Genomic DNA, 20,793 nt, shown 5'->3' on the forward strand with positions numbered 1-20,793 from the left:
TGCATTTCAAGCGGCAACTAACTAATCCACATGTCCCACTATCATGGGATACACTGTCGATAACTGCAAATGGAATAGCATTCCTCATTATTAGAGCTACTTCCCCTCATTTACGCTTCCGGATTCTGTCAGCTCTTGCTAACGTAAAGCCCTCAAAATCAAGTTCCATACTATCCATAGACTGTGTCATTCACGTTTCTGTGACTGCGATTATATCTGGCTTGGTCTAGTCAATCTGTACACCTAGTTCCGACCGCTTATCAAGCGACCTTCGGACATATGTGTAACAGACCCGACGCCTATTTAAATGGCTTCGTGCTGCACCCAGAGTGGCTTAAGTAACATTCCCTGTCGAGGCCTTACAACCTGAAAATCAACAATTATTAGGTCCTTTTCTCCAGCGTCTTGTCTAAGTTGTAGTGTACCGCACTATGTGTGACTACATATAGTGTCATATATAGGGAGAAAAAATGTGATCCTTATTTTTTCGTTACAAAATTCATTGAACTTGGATGCCACTATATGTTTCACTGACCTTATGAAGACAGACTGGAACATCTTAACCTATTTCCACTATACCGTAGGTTATGAGGTAACCTAATACTTGCTTATCGTATAGTGAGCTATGATTTGGTAATAATGTTTCACTCTTTCCTATCATCCAGAACTGATTATGTGGGAGGATATTGCAAGAAACTTCGAAACTGAGACCAAATTGTTTACGTCTGGGGTATTGTTTCTCTCATCACTTAATTAATTGATAGAAATTTCTACCAGAATAAGTAATACCTACACGATCAGTTGATATATTCAAAGCTAGATTACTTCTTCGCAGTACTACAAATTACGAGGGTTCATATAAGTTACTTGACCTCCCACCCTCATTACTAAAGAGTGAAGATCGCCACCAACTCAAACGCTTGAAAAATCAACCAATAGGAATCCTAACATAGACGTGGCGCGACTTCCAACTGGCAGCTGGCTGTATTCTTATCCTTGCCTAGTGTTATATGTTGAATTGTCTTAATTTACACATATGGTATTGCTGACTGCTGTCTACTGTTTCCATTAATAAATGTAAGTGCATTCCATGTGCTTACTGAGTCATCAGCTCATTTTCTCCTTGTTCTTCATTCCAGCTTTCTTTGTTTACTCTGCTTTCCCCGGTCCCCCAACATTGAAAGTTTCGTCAGGCTAGGCCGATACAGAATGTCTTTTCAGAAATCTTGGCGACTACCACGTTCGATCAAATATTTCCGCTCTCCGTTAGCTGTCGACGATAGCAGAGTTTCTAAAACCATTCTCAAACAGTTAAATTTTAAACCAGTTATTAAAATGTCATTTCGTTTTAATCCGTTACTACAGAAAACAGAGTCTATTAGGTTAGTATGTATATGATAACAAAAATTTTGTAGACACCTTTGTAGCATACTCAGTGAACCGAGGTGGCGAGCATCCAGTACTAATATGCTAGTAAAGATCAATGTACTCTCAGACAGTAACCCTCCTGAAGTTGAAATTTCATATGGTATACCATAAACACTTGTAGCTTATCCAAATTTTTTCTAGATAATGGCCATATCCTTATCCTGAAGACAGAAAATTTAAGCCTTCGAGAGACAGTAGAAATCATTATTGCACATACGGGGATCATTATGGCAGAATAGTTAACCGTTAACGTTTAGTAATATATATTTATTCATTTAACATACAGTCTTTCTAGTTTCATACTTTTTCACTCCACATATGTAAAGAGAAATGCAATTCCTTTAACTATAAGATTTTGAGTCATGTTTTCTCCATAGTAATGTTTTAGTCTTATCACTATTCAACTGTGTTCTTATTTCGCTTCTTAGTTTAGTGTTAAATAGAAAATATTGACATGGACTTTAGTAAGAAATAGGTTCTTGTCCGCCAATTTAGTCTAAACTCGATCTTCATTACTTATTTCTAGATTTTGCTGCTTGAACGCTTAGTTTTGAAGACTGCTTATCCAATTGTTTGATAGTGGAGTACATACTTTTTCTTGTTAAACTCGGCATAAAAACTACTTTACAAACTTTCGACAGATTCTTAGGCTCCTCATGGGTAGTTTTATGAGGAATTAATATCTAGGCTTTCAATATATATATGGAAGGCTAAAATAATATTAGCTCTTTGTAAAAACAATCTAATAGTTGTATGTCAGTTCATTAGTAATCCTCGGTTTTTATACTCTTAGTATTAAATTCACAATACTCTAGATAACCGGATCTCATTCTACATTATCGATATGTTACTTCAATGTTATTTATGCTTTAGTATTTCATTTATGGTTTTATCTAGTTTATGAAATTAAATAACTTTAAACATAACACAAGTCAAAGTTTTGTAACTAGATGAAGGGTTATTTATTAGCCCTAAAAATCATTTGATACACAGCCAGTTACGGTAGTGAAATTGTATCGATTCTCTAAGTTTAAATCTTGAGTTAAGCATCATTCCTAATTTTTCATATCTTGATATCATTTGTTCCTTTTGAGTCGTACTTTTAAACTACGATTCTTTTTGTATTATTAATATTCTTAGGCCGTCAAGTAGTATACGGTTCTGAACAATTTATTCTTCTTTCTTTCCAATTTCGTGTTTGGCAGTAGTGGTAAAAAGAATGTAGAAGAATCTAGACTAACTGCATGGTCACTAAATATTTTAGGTACTGAATGACATTGACTAAGGAAAATAAACTAGTGACTGGTCCATATTACGAAAAATATTTTGGTCCATGGTTTCTTTGGTACGATGCAGTTGGTGTATGTGTAAGTCGGTCTGAGAAACCACATCTGTCAGGATAGTAAGATGTAAAAAAATCATCTGATGTCATTCATGTTAATATTTATGGTTCTTTTAGCTCCATAGACAAATAATAAGATAACTTGAAATACTTTTTAAGTGCGTCGTTCCTTCAATGCACTCAGTTCTATTCCTTGTTTTTGGACCCCATAGTTTTATGTTCTTCATAACATCTTTCATTTCGTCATATGTAGTACCATATAAGTTTGTAATGCAGTTTTTCTTGGCAAATAAGATGATGTTATTTGCGCACATTACGAAGTAATTTATGGTCGGCTTCAATTTCCGATACCTGTTGCCTAGATGCAAGTATCGTTCAGATGAAATGTGTTATTTTCAACTTAGTCTATTTCTCGATATCTTTAATCTCAGTTATTTTGTGCCTGCAGAAGCACTGTTATACTTCGTATTCTGGCTAACAAAACTCTATTTCACTTAATATCATTTTGTCACTGTTACTCGTTTAGAGATAAAAGTTACTTTGTTTGACGTCTGAGTTATAGATCTCCCGCCAGAAGATTCACTTATTGACTTTGAATAGGCGAATGATAATCCGGTCTTGATAGTACCCGGCATGGGACATTCTTTCAAACGCCTTGATCAGCTAAGCAAACACGATTGAAATGCGTTTTGCTCTTTTTAAATGCAGTGTCTCTGTAGGATTGGTATGGGTCATCGCACAGAACTGATCTTATAGAGAAAAGTAATTGAGCGTGTCGACCACTTCACTTATCGAATGATGATGCACCGAAGCTCCATCGATTTGCAATGTTGGCTGAATGGAAGAAACGAATCTTTAATGCTTGTTCACTTTATACTGGGAATTTTTACTCATTAGTTATTTCAATTGGTGCTTTCATTCGAATGTAATGCTTTATTCTCTCTTAAACTTACTAAATCTAAATTATATCCACTATGTGCACAATAAGAATTTACCGCCTTGTAATTTGATACGAACCATATCTTATGTGAAACTTGGCTGTCCTATTAGTATTTTTCAAACGGTCAAATCAGTAATTCAATCATCTACAACGTAGGACCTCATTAGCACAACAAGATGAACACCAAATTCATAGGAACAGTTACTTCACTGGTAGTAATATATGAAAAAAATTGCTTATAAGGATATGATACAGGAAGGAAGAATCGGTTCGTAGAAAGAAAGGCATAAAGTAATTTTAATCTCACGGCTTAATGTAAGATAAAGAGTGTATACACCTACGCCGTTGTGAGCTCGAGGATCCTAAGAAAACAATTGGCGTATGAACCTATTGCTGACCACCGGCTACCATGGGACTGCGTCTCCTTTCATTGCTCCACTGCCTTGTGGACTAGTCCTTTAGGTCGAAGGCTCGGGGCGTGACCCCTTAGGATAACTACCTGCTTCGGTTCGGGAACCCGGGCACTATCCCAGCCCTTAAGCAAATCGGATGACTTATGTTGCTCATACATATTTGGTGCCCTCTTGTACCAATGTTTATGTGTTTAAATACTGTTATTAGTGGGAATGAATACCATTTAACATGGTAGTTGTCTCTTAGCAACAACTATTAGTTCCCCACATTGGTACGTATACCAACCAAGAATGTACATAAACTAATGTGTAATAATATTTGCATCTGTCTTGTAGATAATCGGCCGGACATCAACCACATAATATCTAGTGGATGTCTTGGATCGGTCCAAGCTGCGGCATAACTGACATCGGCATAGCGAAATGGGTAAACTAGTACCGGTAGTCAGAGAGAAGTAGTAAAAGTGGTTCGAAGGACTGGGATAAAAAGTATGGTATAAAATTAAAATCTGTAGGAAGGTAAAGAATGAGTCCATATATACTACCTATGCTATTGTGAAACACTTTCGAAGTGGTGACTTAGTGATTAAGACGCTTAACTTAACCATTACATCGCAGATTCAAGGCCCACTCTAGCTACTTTGGTTTAGACGACCATGTAGTATCATTAACCGTTACACATAGTGTGACTCGAAGCCAAGTACATGATTATGTACCCGATAGGTAAGTAGCTTCCGTATATGCAAAGACTACAACCAGTTGTCAGGTATATCACTTAGTTTTCAACACTTCCTAATTCTGGGTAATTCGTAGTGTTCTGTAAATTCTAACCTTATAGATTATTTTGAAGTTGATGCAACTGATGTCACTGTAAAATTCCAGGGAAAGTTTCAATAATGATAGTTTAAATATTAAAGTTTCGTCAAAATAACCATATATATAGTTAGTTATTGAATCAAATACTTTGTGTATATATTGTATATTAACGTAGTTCATTATACTTATCATAATAAAATTGTTCAGCAAAGTAAATATATTCTTTTTGTTGTTGTTGAGACGAACGCTTGACATTGAATGATGATATTTTCAAAGTTGCATACATTTCCGTGTAACAATGATTCTACTAATCTGTTTACTTGCCTGTCCAACTACATTGTTCATCTATGTTTATTGTATATAAATTTTTAATTAAGTTTGGTACATTGATAAACATGATCAATTCATAACCATTTGATGAATAAATTTATTTAACTTGATCCAACTATCTGGGTGCAAGAGACCAAGTCAGTCAAATGCATTCATGCAGCGTTAGCATAGCGAAATGAAATTGCTATGACACATCTCATTAGTAGAGGTAGTAACAGTATCAATGGTAATCGAATAGATTAGGTATCCAAGATGTAATTCGAGAAGAAAATACATATTAGTGAAGTAATTAAAAGAAAACATATGATGGATTTAGAAGTTTAGGACTTGAAGGAATACAAAGAATGATTGTACCTGTACCATTGTTAACATCTTGAGTCATGTTATTTCAAAGTCTCTAAACGTTGGCGTGAACTCCAACTATGTAGTCTGAACCTACCTACATGATTGAATCCGACGGTCAGTTTCTTCATCCACCGATGCCACGTCTTGATTTAGCAGCCTCTAGCTTTTTCTCAACCTACTCGTACACTAGCCACTTTCATGAGTCAAGGTAGTCAGTGCATAAGTACACTTAATACATGTCCCAATCATCCCAGCCGATAAAGATTCACTGCCTCAAAAGATTAAGTATAATTCACATTGGTAGCATTGTGCACGTAAGCTTATATGTTACTATCTCTGCTACAATTTGACATTGGGATTCAAATACTCAGATTTTAGCCACTATCTACAAATTCCAACCAAAACCAGCAATCCGCCCTGCATTATTATGCAACCACAAAATAACCTGTGAAAGTAGATATATACCCACCTCGGGTATTTGATCATATGTATCTTCAGAGCCCTGGTGGCAAGTTGTAGGACCACTGACATGATACTCATTGTACTGGGTAGAAAGAATAAATCTACTGATGACAAGGCTATAAACTTTCATCAGCTAAGACGATTAGATGTTTTAATCATCCTTAACCATCACCGCCCATTACGGCATACAATATTGATTGCCAGGAGTAAATTATAGAGGAGCTAAGATTAAGCGGATTCTAACATCATATCGGTGCATAAAATTACTGACTCTTCTTCCAAGACATATCGAAAGTTGTTAGCATTCAACTTAGGGCTTACGCAATATTCATAAAATCAAGTGTAATTAATTGGTTCTCAAAATCACTAACTTTTCTGTTGTCATCACCTATTTTAGTGTCGATATATTTTTCTTATTCTAGATATGAACAAATCGATTACCAATTCAAATCCAATGGAATACGACTGTGATTCAGATGATTGGCAAGAAGTCACACTGCCTGATTCGCTTTCATCTGAAAAGTATACTTGTTTAATGTGTGAGAATAATTTTAACACAGCTCCATTATTTTTTCAACATCTTACCCTTCAACATGATTGGGTCAATTTTTTAGACGGTGAAGGCAAAAGTATTTTCAGTGATCAATATGATTGGATTCGATTTGTTAATTTTGTTCGCAAAACTGTAAGTTCAATAGTGTTTTTGATATGATGGGTGGTTTAAAACATTTTTCTCCCAGGTATGCCACGATAATAAGACTAGTCACGTCGAATCAGATCCAGGATTCACGACCCAAAATAGAGATCAGAGTATGGACATAAACACAAGCAGTCACTCTCAGTGAGTCCAGAGTAGAAATCAATGAGGGTAAAGGAAATCACACACTCTCGGTGACCAATCATATTTCACCTTCACCATCACATATCAGTTTTAGGTAATAATTAAATGAAACGGATATATCTTTTGTTGACAATAGATACCAGTATTTTTTATGAGTCGTTTATTAAAGCTGATACTTACCTACCCGTTGATGTCCGTAGTTTGGTATGTAGCTTTCACCATCTAAGTACAAAGTTCTCGTGGTGGCAAGCTGCTAAAAGTAGTTAAAAATTTGTGTACCTGGGTAGTTGAGTGTACTGATGGTGACGTGGGTGATGGGATCTGTCTACGTATATTGAAAACCAGGTCGGCTTATGCTTATCTTGGCTATCTTTGCTGTTGTCGTGATGTTAGTCTTTCTATAAAGAACTGGGTCTACAATACGTCAATGAAAGCAGTTTCCCTCCATACTTGTGAAACTGTAGTAAGCCCATTCAACTATTTTATTATTTGTCTACTCGCTGTAATTTAGACATTTAATCCACTATGTAAAATTATATGTGAGTTTGATTCAGTGCATTTCTGCACATCAACCTTTGCTCACAATCGATTAACACTTATAAATATTATATGGATTTTTTGACACACATGCAATCACTGGTTTCTCTGTGTGCTTGCTTTTCGTCGCGCTTGCGGATTTTTACTAATCATTAACAATAAACTGTCTCTACAACTGGTGTTCTGGCTTTGGAATAATCTCAAGTAAATTCATAATACTACTTGGAGATTCAGCCTGTGTTAAATACTCAGTTAACGGGAGAGTCAGCTCTCCCTAGAGGATTTGGAAAACCCTCATTCCAAACCAACGGTGCACATGGGCTCCAGGATCTTAAGAGAACAAATGGCGTATGAATCAATTATTGGTCACCGGCTACCATGGGTCTGCATCTCCTGACGTTGCTCTACTGCCTTGTAGATCAGACCTTTAGGTCGAAGGCTCAGTGTATGGCCTCCTAAAAAACCATCTTCGTCGGTTTGAGCACTCGGGCAATATCATGTATATATATATATACATATGTAATCGCTTTATTTTGTGTAGCGCACATTTCTTTTCTCTTGGTAGTGCCCAGTTACGCCAAACTTTGTGTTCTATTAAATAACAGAGTACTTATGATATACTAAGCTCCTTCAATATACACATAACTTCTAACAGTTTCTGTTACACGTTGAACTCTGCGAATTGTGATCAATTTCGTGATTAATTAACCAATTAAGTAGATCTTTTCTTGTTATTTGTCCATATCTTACTGGTTTTTTTTTCACTTGAATCAGTGCTAAGGTTAATGTAGTGTAGCTTTAAAAAATTACTTACACTTATTAACATCAATTATCTGTAGTTGTTTTACAGAGAAAAAAGAATAACTTGTACGTATTTATGCATATTTTAGAAACCAGTGGATTTACGTCAAGCATTTTATGATATGGTTTGGAAAACTGACTCCTTAGATCTACTCTATCCAGTTCTACCGGATGATGAAGTTCTATCGATTGGTGGGTGTTTTCTTCTTTGGGTATTTTTGTCGTAGTAAAAAGTTCTCATATACATTATATCCCCAAAACAGACGTACGAAAAAGAAAATCAGTTGTCATTTTACATATCTAACGACTTAAGGTTCTATTTTACCTTGAACTGACTGATTAATAAATCTGTGAGGTATACGTTTGTTACACTGATCATTCGTTTTGGAATCTATATGATGTCTGTATATACAAAATACACAACAAAAATTTATGATCAACATGGGGTTTTGTGGAGGTTATAGAATTTCCTTAGTTTTAATTTACAGACTGATCTTAGTTAGACCATTACTGAAAACCTAGAAGCACTGAAAAGCAGTTTCGTTCTAGTATGAGAACCCTTACACGTTTTCATTTGTGATCTAATTAAAATCAGTTTGTGACCTAAAATCATGAAAATATACATTAGTCCGAATTACTTCAAATCATGCATACAGAGGAAATTACCAAAATGAAAGGCGAAATAATGAGTGGTATCCATAATACAATGGTCAGCTTTGTTGCAAGTAGACGATTTGAACTTCAAAGATGACCTGGCCCTTCTATCCCATACATGCAAACAAATGCAGGTCAATACAACCAGTGTAGCAGAAGCCTCTGTAGCAGTAAACCTCAACACCCACACAGGAAAAAAACAAGATCCTGAAATGCAACACGGAACACCAACCCAATCACACTTGATGCAGAAGCTCTTGAACATATAGAATCTTTCACTTACCTTGACAGAATCGTCAATAAACAAGGAGGGTCGGATGCAGACATAAAGGCGAAGATTAGCAAAGCAAGGACAGCAATCCTATAGTTGAAGAACATACAAAACTCAAAGCAACTGTCAACCAATATCAAACTCACAATCTTCAATACGAACGTCAAGAAAGTTCTACAATACGGAGCTGGAACTTCGGGAACTACTACAACCATCATCAAAAATGTACAAGTATTTATAAACAATTGTCTACGTAAGATACTGGATGTCCGTTGGATGGATACCATCACAAAGAACCTACTGTGAGAGAGAGAGAGCAAACCAGATTCCAGTTGAAGAGGAAATTAGCAAAAGACGTTGGAAATGGATAGGACATACATTGAGAAACCCATCAAACTGCGTCGCGTGGCAAGCGCTGACTTAGAATCCTGAAAAGAAAAGGAAAAGAGGAAGGCCAAAGGAAACACTGCGACGAGAATTGGAAGCAGACATGAAAAAAATGAATAGCAACTTTAAACAACTGAAAAGGATTGCTCAGGACAGAGTTGAATGGAGAATGCTGGTGAGTTGCCTATGCTCCTCCACGAGGAGTAACAGGCGTAAGTAAATGAGTTCCCATAATTGTATAAATAACTGAACATAGGGAATGCAGTTGAGAAGTAAGTAATGAATTATTCAGGAAAAATTGCGAAAAAAATCAATACACCATGCATCAATATGACCGGTTGTGAACCATGTCACTTTTACGTAACCCACTAACTATAGTCGGTTGATGGAATTGATTTAGCTTTTTAACTTTCATACTTTTTGTGACGGCTAATAATACTACTACCACTACTAACCAGTAGTAGTTCGGACCAAAGTAGATAAAAAATTGGAGTCGATATTTTGCAAAAAAAAACATTTTCCAACTATTACTAAGAGTTACATAAATATTAAGTCATTAAATTTTAGTATTTTAACTTCTTTTTTCCCAATTACAATTAATAGCTTTCTACTGTTTCTCCCATTTTTCATGATATTTACATAATTTTGGTTAAAGCTGTTGAATTTCAGCCTATTAAATTGCAGGTTCGAACTCTCTGAGCCCTAAATACCTCGATTTGCGTAAATGTCTCAGTAGTAATGTCTGTCACTAGTCTTCATGTATAATATGTGGCTTGAAACGAAGTTAATGATTCTGTTACTATTCAACTGATTTTTTCTTATCATACCCTATCCACCTCAGATATTGAATCCTATTTATTGGATAATCAACGAAGTGATCAGTCATCTGGGATAGTTGTACGTGAAAAGCCAACTACTATTCAACAACCTGTATCACAAGAAATGTCACGTATCATGGCAGAAAATAAAATGTTACGTACTCAGTTAAACAATTGCAAGTAAATTATTGTTATATTTGTTGAATAAAAATTCGATTAGTTAATTTTATTCATGATGATTTTGGATTATCCCGTTGTTGATATACTTGACTGAAATCTGATCAATTTTATTTGGGATATGTGCATCCTATGCAGGATTGCCCTTATTCGTTGCCGATTATGATAAAGTTTACGTAGAATTGATGAAAACTGGCTAGCAGTGAAATCGAGGACTGGCGTTTCATCCTTTTTGGGACTCGTCTTCAGCTAACGGTACCTGCATCCTAGAGTTGATATTCACTTTGGGGCTTTAACTCAGTAGCTAAGTGGATAATTCGTTGGCAGTTGAAGCAAATGCCACTGTGTTTAAATCCCAGAGTGAACATTTACTCTGAGGTTCAGATAGATCCAGCTACCGACGAGTCCCAAACAGGACGAAACTCGCGTTCTGGATTCCATTTTACATCTATTCTATGTAAAAATTATATCAGTTAATTTTATTTTATTTGGAAATAATTGATCGTGAGGGGAAATTATGAATTTTAGTTTTTTTTCACTTACTGACGGGAATGTGTTGCAAGGAAGCAACATAGAGACAGGTTGTATAGAATGTCGTTCACTTCTCTTATTTAAACTAATTATGAGATGCATAACTTATTTCTACTAGGGTGCAATTGCTAAATAAGTAGCATAGTATTTACATCTTTGTGTTGGGTAGTTGGAATTAGTCTACAGGAAAAATTTCTGAACTTGTGTTTGATACTAGTAGATACCTGGTACGACATAATACAGTATTATAGTATGTTTGTACTAGTAACGCAAATAAATACAATCAGTAGCAGTGGATTGTGGTTATGCAATATCGTGACTAAAGTTATAAATATAAACTATTAGGCGCCAACTAACTAGTCTAAAGGTTATCTACTCATCATAAGGTTTGAGGATCCTGTGTTTGATCTTCGATAGGATCTTGGGTGGACATTGGAGGGGAGTCTTACACTAAAATGACGGATACGTAGAATTCACCTAGGGGAGTTAGACAACCATGATTCCAAACCAGTGGTGCATGTGGGCTTCACGATCGTAAGGGAACAAATGGCGTATGAACATATTCTTGGTCACCGGCTATCATAGGATCATACCTCCCAACGTTGCTCCACTGCCTTGTGGTTTAGTTCTTTGGGTCACCGTCTCGGGGGATGACCCTCTGACAAAACCACATGCTTCGGTTCGAGCACCCAGTCAGACGCGTATTTCACCCTGTTTAGTACTCATCTGCTAGATTTACTTACATTCCAGTGTCGACGCTCGCGCTAAGACTCGAGCCTAGTGTCTTTCATTTTAAACGCCCTACGAGTTGCCGATTGAACTGCGGAGTTTAGATAGCCACTAACTTTTCCAACAGGTATAATTTTTTTGCAAGGGTTTGTATCTTTCTATCGTCTTTTCAAATACATTTGGCTGACGAGTCTCAAATGGGACTAAATACACGTCTCGTACCCACTATTTGACTTAACTAAAAAACTTGTCATCATATGGCATCGTTATTGTTGTTGTCTTCTTTTGTACGCTAATTTGTGAGTGGTCAATGCTACTGATCTTTCTCATCCTTGCTCTATATTCCTAGACGTTTACTTTCAACTATGTCTGCCCAATCAGTTCGAAGAAAATCATCTGACCAGTCGCCTGATTATGACTTCGACATGGAACCGAATGATTCCTCATATTTTGGATCTTATGGTCACTTTGAAATACATGGTGAAATGATAAGTAAGCTGATCATAACATTAGCTTTATGATGTTTTTTCCCTAAGGGGTTTAAAGATAATTGGTCCTAATCACCGTAAGATTTGGCATGAATGTGTTCATCGTCCTAAACTGTTACAATAATTCATTTCATCACAATAAGAAGGAAAGTCAACACGATAAAATGCAAATTAACGGAGTATCACACTTATAATTCAAGAGCATAGCGATGTCCAACTGATGAGCTCTAAATAGGCCGAGTTTCGCGTTCTGGATTCCACTGCTAATCAATTTCGAGTTATATCAATTTAGGCTCCCACTTGAACTGTCAATTGTGATCATTGCACTGCATCATTTTATCCAAGAAATTTGCATTTTTCATCACAACAGTTTTTTCAAGTCAGTAACTTCGTTTGATATTTTTTCGATTCGGATGTTGCTAAGTTTATTCCCATCTAATTTGTATGCTGGTCACCAATAAAGATCCATATCGAGTGCCTGTTACGACATGTGTTACATATATGCAGATGTCTCAAGACTATAAAATACTTTGTAGTTGTTTCAACAAATATAAGTAGTTTGAAACTAAATGTATGGGTGATTGATGCTTGAAGATTTCGTGGTGGTTTGAACTCGTTGGCGAGGCGTACTTGAAATATTGAAGGAAATAATGATCCTTGTGGAATTTAAAGTCACTTCACTCAGCTACAAGGACTAAAACGTTACTGTGGTGTGTGCTACTTATATTGACATAAGTAGTATATAATGTTAACTGTGAACAGAAAGTCTGGCAGCAAAGAGACAAGAGGATCGAACAGTAAAGAATGGAAACAGAATGCAATTTGTATGAAAATGCAAGAACAATGAAGTCTGAGTCATTTTGAGACAACCGATGGACATTTTGCAAATTAAGCATTTACTTTATGATTGTTAGATTTTATTAACAAGTCCTGTAATTTCGTGTTAAATACATTCGATTGTCCCCACCCGTGTTCTGTTCACCACATTGCCGCTAAGCTAGCCCACTTTTTATTGGACTGAAATATTATATAGTTTACATTGTCATACTGTTCGTATTCGGTGGCTAATAATATAGACACTTGAATAGTGATACCGAGCTCATTTCAAGCTTGGAATTAGACTTGTTGAAACCCAAGTTCTTCAACTATTTTTAGGTCCCAACCTACTTTATTATCCCGTTCAACATTGCGAATAAGTTGATCTCTCATGCTGTTAAAGATGTGACGGTGGTTATCACTTCCCAGTTGTCTACATCATGAAAGAATACCTCCCAAAGGACCTGAAAAGGAAATTGGGTTAGTGGCGGTCTTGATCGCTTATGAGCGTGATCACACAGAAAAACAGGCAACTCCCTAAGCCTGTTAACATATGGCCTTTTACGAGTAGCTCTTAATGTGTTCGCTTTATACGCCTCAAACCTTACCTCTAGTGAAAGAAATTTCTGGGGGAGGGGAGAAAAGTAAGGATATATATTTAGAGCTGACATTTCTAACCTAATCCTTCCTTTGTAATAAATCGGTAACACTATAAATTTGGGTTGTCTTAACGGAAATATCTTACTATTATCGAAACTCCAAACAGTTAGCAATACGACTTCCCATTAGGACCCTATAGTTATTAGATTCGGTCTTACTGCTCACCAACTAACTTCGTAGTTTGTCGAAAACTGAAGAAGCCAGTATCCCAGCCAATATATAACTCTTCTAGATTATCACGATATACAAGACTGATCACCGTATAAAAACAGCAGTTACAGTCGGACAATACTGTTTGATTACACTGACTCGTTAGCTAATTTCAGAAATTTTTCAACTGAAATATATTGTTGAAATATTTATGTAGAGTATAATTGTGAAGTACCGGGCATTTATTTCTTTTCCCTATGCTAAGCGTAATAAAAGTAATATATCAATCCGTGTTTGGGAATTTTACATATCGATAACACTTGTCTTATGCTAAAATCTTTTTTTTTGGCGTTAGTTCAAACGGTTACTCTATATTATAACACATTTTTATGTGTAAACTCACTCATCACATACTTGGGTAGTATGAGCCACATTTTATGTGTGGGAACTAGTGATGTGCTTACTCGGTTGTTCAAACCGTAGTAGGTGGGAGCGGGGCTCGTACCTGTAACTTGGCGGCTGAAAGTTGAAAAAACATTAAACTTAATAGTTTTACGTTTCTAATTGTTTAAATTTTTTGCCATGTCGATTTTCTTTTCATATCTATATAGATGATCGTGTACGTACTGAATCTTATGTGAATTTCATCTTGTCTAATGCAAACAAATATTTTAAGAATAAAATTATCTTGGATGTTGGCTCTGGTTCAGGTATCTTGTCGATTATCGCTGCACAAGCTGGTGCTTCACATGTTTACGGTGTAGAAGCTGCTGACGAGATCTATGCAGCTTCGCATGAAACTTTAAGGTATGCATATTGAATTATATGTTTATGTTGTATGGTCGAGAGGAAACGGTTATTGATTTTTTTCTTAGACTATACAGTCTGATAGGTGTTTTATGATATGGCTCAAAATCGTTTGCAATGGCGCAAGTGCATCCACTCGTTGTGTTCTCCCATATTCTAATCTTCTGAATTCTTCATGTGCCTTATTTTCTTTCCAAATTTATTTCACTGGATTATACTCCTTGAATAACATCTTTAAGCCCTAACGTTTCTGATTACTGCTTATACTCTTACTACCTCTACCACTACAGAATTTGAGTCGACAACTGCATCTCCGTGCTAATGTGGTGTGGCAACTCGAATTGATGTACGTACGTACGAAGTTCTACGTTGTTACTAACTGAGTGAGGTGTTTTATGTGTCGCATACATATTTCCCCACCCCTTGATTGTCAGTTGTTGGGTAAGAAACGTGTAGTGAACACGAACTCAGGTGGAGAAGACCAATTTATCGTTTAATGCACAATCACACAATGGTTTAATAAAATGTGAAAATCACACATCAAATACATCATTTGCAAATTTTCGAATTGTTTCTGGCATGCTTTGTTGTTCCTTCATTCCTGTTGTTATCTTGATTCCTTCAGTTTCATTCTCTCTTCCCTTCACTTCAATCTTCTCAACCTTCTTCCATTCCACTTTCAAATGATATTACATACTACTTATATCTGCCAACATAAGTAGCGTACATCACACACGTACTAGTCAGGCGAGTCACGTGTCCTTGGTTTGAGTTTTGTTGAAGCTTTGTAGAATAGTTCTGGCTGAGCATCTAGTATAGAGTGAGCGAATCGTATACGCAGATAAATCGTTCATTTTAGGCAATTTTGTGTCCCACTAGTAAAGGAAAAATACGAGCATTAATTTGGTATGATGAGTCCATCAGTGTTTCATTTATCTATTCTTTAAAATTAGTTTTACTTATGTTTTCTTCTGTACCACTAGAGAACCATGTTTCTTGTTGTTCAGAAATCAGGTCAGGAGTTCCGTCACTAACAACAAAAAACGGGAATATCTCACAATAGGAAAAACTATATTTTCTTTTGTCAGAGCGTTCTGCCACACGATTAAACAACACAGCTAAGAGAATGGAATGCTAGCAACACTCAGGATTACTGAACAACTAACTTTTCTTTTTATCTTGATGATTTCAAGCTAGGATTTGCTTTGCGTTATACACGTTGATTTACTCATTGTCTACCTACAGCGTCTTTTCTTGATTTCCTCTTTCATTGAAATATGTTTTGTTTTCTGGTATAGTCAGTAATTGCTTATGGTCTCTAGCCAATCGATCTGTGGCCTCTTGTGCAGGTTATAGTAGTTTTCCAAATTTCAACTTTGTACAGTGGGACTGTTTCAACGTTTGTGTTGAGAATTCTAACTTTAGTCTTGAGTGATAGTCCAATTGAGTTCCAGATATTCTTCCGTTGCGGTAATGTTGGCCTTGCTTTGTCAATTTTTGCCTTCACATCCTCATCAGATTTCCCTTGTTTACAACTGATGTTGTCCAGATGCGTAAGAGCCATCTCTTCCAGAGCTTCGTTGTCAAGCGCGATTTGGTTCCTGCTTACTATGTTGTATTTCAGGATCTTGCTTTTTACGTTGTGAATGTTGAGACCCATAGCTGCAAAGTCTGCTGCTACACTCACTGGCTGTAATCCACAAAGTCTAAACCACCCAGCTGCGTAGCTCAGTAGTTGAGAGTTTGACTTCCATCCATTAAGACTCAGGTTTGAACCTGTGGCAAGCCCATTTGACTACTGTATCATTTATCTAGTCATTGTAACTCAGACTCAATTCACTATGTTAATTTCGGTGTGTATGATCGAAAGTATGTCTGTACATTAACTCTTAAGCTATCTTCCTATTGGTCTCAATGTTCAGATAATCGATAATCTATCCACACCCGATTAACTCTCAAATATATATGGATTTTTTAACAGACTCACTAACACTCTCTGTTGCATCGTGTGCTTGCTCACCGTACGCTTGTGGATTATTGTTATTCATTATCAATAAACTATCTCTATAACTGGTGTTCAGGCTTTTTAATAATCTCGAGTAAATTCGCAATTCTACTAGGAGATTAAGCCTACCTAAAATACTCAGTTACGGGATATTATTATTTGGAGTCAGATATTGAGGACATCATCCTCAACATTTTGGTGACCCGCCTTTAGAACGCGCACCATTTTCCTACAAAGTCTGCTGCATTCTCCTCAAGAGTATCATAAAGAACTTCATATTGGAATTATTATTATAATTAATAACAATCCATTGACAGTCATAATAAATTCACTCATAATATTTTCCCTTTGGAATTATTACTGTATATTCTCATACATATGCCCAAAGTGACAATTTTTCTTTTCGGTGAGTCTTATATATATATTTCTTGTTGTTATTTTTGATTTCTCTTCATATTGTATATTACAATCCTCGGCTTATTATTACTATTGCTTCTTCGTATCATGGCACTTGATAATTCGCTAAGCCTTTCATCTAAATCTATTTCCGTGGGTGCCATCTCTGTACCTTTACCCATTTTTAATCCACGAAAGGCTGAACTCTGGTTTGCTCGCTTAGAAAGCTTTTTTGTAGCAAACAAAATCACAAACCAGAGTACGAAATTTAGTTATGCAAATCCACTGCTGCCAGATGACGTCATTGAACAAGTGCCGGATGTCATTTTTAAGCCGGATCCTGACTCACCATTCGATTGTCTAAAAAGAGAGGTCATTCGTGTCACATCTCTCACCGACCAACAGACAATTGATCAACTTTTAGCCAACGTGGAGCTAGGTGACAATACACCGTCACAGTTAAAACGCCACATGACAAACTTATTAGGAAATCGTACAGTAGACAAACGTCTACTATATCAATTGTGGCTCAGACGTCTCCCTCAAAACATTCAACAGATACTAGCAATTGGAGACGAAGACGTTGATTTTGATAGACTAGCAGGCATAGCCGACAGAATTTACGAACGGTCCAAGACTCACCTTGTATCTCAAATCCAACCAAGCTCAGCTGACGAGATCGCCGAGTTACGACGATCAGTTGATACCCTTACGAAACAGATAGCTCAGATCCAATTATTGAATGCCTCCCACAGCAAGCGTAGAGGAACATCCACAAGCCGTAGACGACGTAGTCCAAGCACTACTAGACACAACATTTGTTGGTACCATAGAACATATGGTAAACAAGCTAGAAAATGTACTCCGCCTTGTAACTTTGCAAGCACACAGAAAAAGGAACGTCAAGACCGTAGGTTAATGACGACTGCACTCACTGACCACAACTCTCAAGACAGTCGTCTATTATATGTTACAGACAAAAGAACCGGCACACAGTTTTTAGTCGACACTGGGGCAGAGGTTAGTGTAGTACCACCTACTGCACTCGAGAAAAACACACCTGACCCCAAACTAAAACTACAAGCTGCAAACAGGTCTGACATCAAAACGTACGGCAAAAGGCGGTTGCAATTAAATTTCGGTCCTAAATCTAATTTTTCCTGGAGTTTCATCATAGCGGACATCCTCGTTCCTATAATCGGCATTGATTTTCTGCAATTCCACAAAATACTGGTAGACGTCAGAAATAGGAAACTTGTCCTTGCCGAACAGAGTAAGGAAATTAGAGGGATTATATCAAATGAGACTTCCATACATTTATTAGTTAAACCTCATCATGAGAACGACAAATACGTCAATTTACTTAATCAGTTTCCAGATTTATTACGACCGAGTTTCAAACACGACAAACCGACGCATACCGTCGTACACCACATAAAGACAGAGGGTCCACCAGTGTTCACACGTCCAAGACGCCTTGATCCCTCTCGTCTGGCTATCGCAAAGAACGAATTCAACAAAATGATTGAGTTGGGCATCATACGCCCCTCCGATAGTCCGTGGGCATCACCGCTCCATATGGTACCTAAGAAGAACTCTTCCGAAGTTAGACCGTGCGGTGACTATAGAGCTCTCAACAGCCGAACCATACCAGATAGATACCCTCTCCCACATTTGCATGACTTCACTCATAGCCTATCTGACGTGTCGATCTTTTCAAAAATTGATCTCGTCCGTGCTTACCATCACATTCCAATTCATCCAGACGATGTTCCTAAAACAGCCATTACTACCCCCTTTGGACTATACGAATTCGTCCGTATGCCTTTCGGATTAAGGAATGATGCACAAAGTTTCCAGCGTTTTATTGACCAAGTGGTACGGGACTTACCGTTTGTGTATGCTTACATAGATGACCTACTTATAGCAAGCAAAGATGAAAATGAACATCTAACTCATCTGAAAATGCTTTTTGAGAAGCTAAACGAGTATGGGTTAGCGGTCAATCCTGACAAATGTGAGTTCGGAAAACAATCCCTCACCTTTTTAGGCCACGTACTTGATAAGCAAGGCATTAAACCAGTTCCTGAGGAAACACAAGCTATCAAAAATTATCCTTTGCCTGATTCATTCAAGAAACTACGACGTTTCCTTGGGATGATCAACTTTTACAGACGTTTTATCCCTAAATGTGCAGACTTAGCAAAACCACTAACTGATTTATTAAGGGGACGAGCTAAATCATTAGCAATGACACCGCAAGCAATTCAAGCATTTGATCAGTTGAAAAGCGCTTTAAGCACAGAGGCATTACTAGCACGACGAAAGGTTGATGCACCTTTAGCAATAATGACCGACGCTTCTAACGTAGCAGTAGGTGCTGTACTTCAGCAACGTGTCAATGAACAATGGCAACCCCTTGCATTTTTCTCAAAAAGGCTAAACGCAACGCAAACAAAATATAGCACATTCGGTAGAGAACTGTTGGCTATCTACTTAGCCATCAAACACTTTCGCTTTATGTTAGAAGGCAATTCTTTCACGATATATACTGATCACAAACCCCTAACTAAGTCCTTGATGCACAATCATGATAAATATAGTCCGCGCGAAATTCGTCAACTAGAATTCATTTCACAATTTGCAGCTGATATACGCTATATCAAAGGCAATGCAAATGAGGCAGCAGATGCACTATCGAGATTAAATATCAATACCTTCTCGATCCCTGATATAGACTATCAAGAAATGGCAAAGCATCAAAAGCTCGATACGGAGCTACAAAAGCTTTTGCAGTCTAAGGAAACGAAATTATTATTCCAAAACATCCCCATAAACAACAAGGACACCTTAACTTGTGATACCTCAACAGGTAAAACTCGCCCTTTTGTACCTTTCGGTATGAGACGAAATATTTTTGAGAAAAAACAGACAACTGTAAAACCGTCTAAACCTGCAGCAGAGCAAGCACCATTCAAACTACCTGCAACAAGCAACACTTCAAATCAAAGTTCAGCAGCAGCACAAACTACAACAAGATCAGGAAGAAGAGTACATTGGCCAGATAGGTATGTAGCAACCACTATATTTATCTAGACCAAATCCTGAGACTACTCTTATAACACATAAAAATCCTACTTTATTTTGATTACTATTTTTTTTATTTATTGGCCCCACGGATCATCATTATGCTTACATTTTAACCTTATACAATTCATTAATGTTAAATATACACTTGTATATACGATATGAAACGTTTCAACACACAAGCTGTTATTACAATTTTACGCTTACTAATCATATTGAGTTGTACTTTCATTTTTAAAACAGTTCCGTTCTTTATCTCTTTGTCGAACATAGATGTTAATCCAATTTTTTTTTGGTACATAAAAACATCAATGTTCTGGATGGGAGCTTATGTGGCAAGCCCATTTGACTACTGTATCATTTATCTAGTCATTGTAACTCAGACTCAATTCACTATGTTAATTTCGGTGTGTATGATCGAAAGTATGTCTGTACATTAACTCTTAAGCTATCTTCCTATTGGTCTCAATGTTCAGATAATCGATAATCTATCCACACCCGATTAACTCTCAAATATATATGGATTTTTTAACAGACTCACTAACACTCTCTGTTGCATCGT

The 20,793-nt window shown here is 36.8% G+C and overlaps 1 protein-coding gene across 4 annotated transcripts in view; it reads left to right on the forward strand.

The window, feature by feature from the left end:
• Positions 1-802: 802 nt before the first annotated feature.
• Positions 803-20,793, forward strand: part of PRMT3_1 (Protein arginine N-methyltransferase 3) — a gene marked incomplete at its 5' end in the record, with an annotated part of 30,609 nt that continues 10,618 nt past the window's right edge. For 2 of the 4 annotated variants that reach the window (XM_051217881.1, XM_051217879.1), the window contains 8 exons: positions 803-1,077; positions 1,112-1,382; positions 1,416-1,528; positions 1,570-6,761; positions 8,345-8,447; positions 10,409-10,565; positions 12,172-12,314; positions 14,548-14,743. Coding sequence is in view for 3 of the 4 variants with exons in the window: in XM_051217879.1 (XP_051064310.1) it covers positions 6,501-6,761; positions 8,345-8,447; positions 10,409-10,565; positions 12,172-12,314; positions 14,548-14,743 (860 nt within the window). Of the gene's footprint in view, positions 1,078-1,111; positions 1,383-1,415; positions 1,529-1,569; positions 6,762-8,344; positions 8,448-10,408; positions 10,566-12,171; positions 12,967-14,547; positions 14,744-20,793 lie in introns of those variants that run through there. The other 2 variants (XM_051217880.1, XM_012939196.2) reach the window with 2 other exon arrangements.

The sequence above is a fragment of the Schistosoma haematobium genome, chromosome 7 (genome assembly GCF_000699445.3).
Source record: "Schistosoma haematobium chromosome 7, whole genome shotgun sequence".
Classification (NCBI taxonomy): Eukaryota; Metazoa; Platyhelminthes; class Trematoda; order Strigeidida; family Schistosomatidae; genus Schistosoma; species Schistosoma haematobium.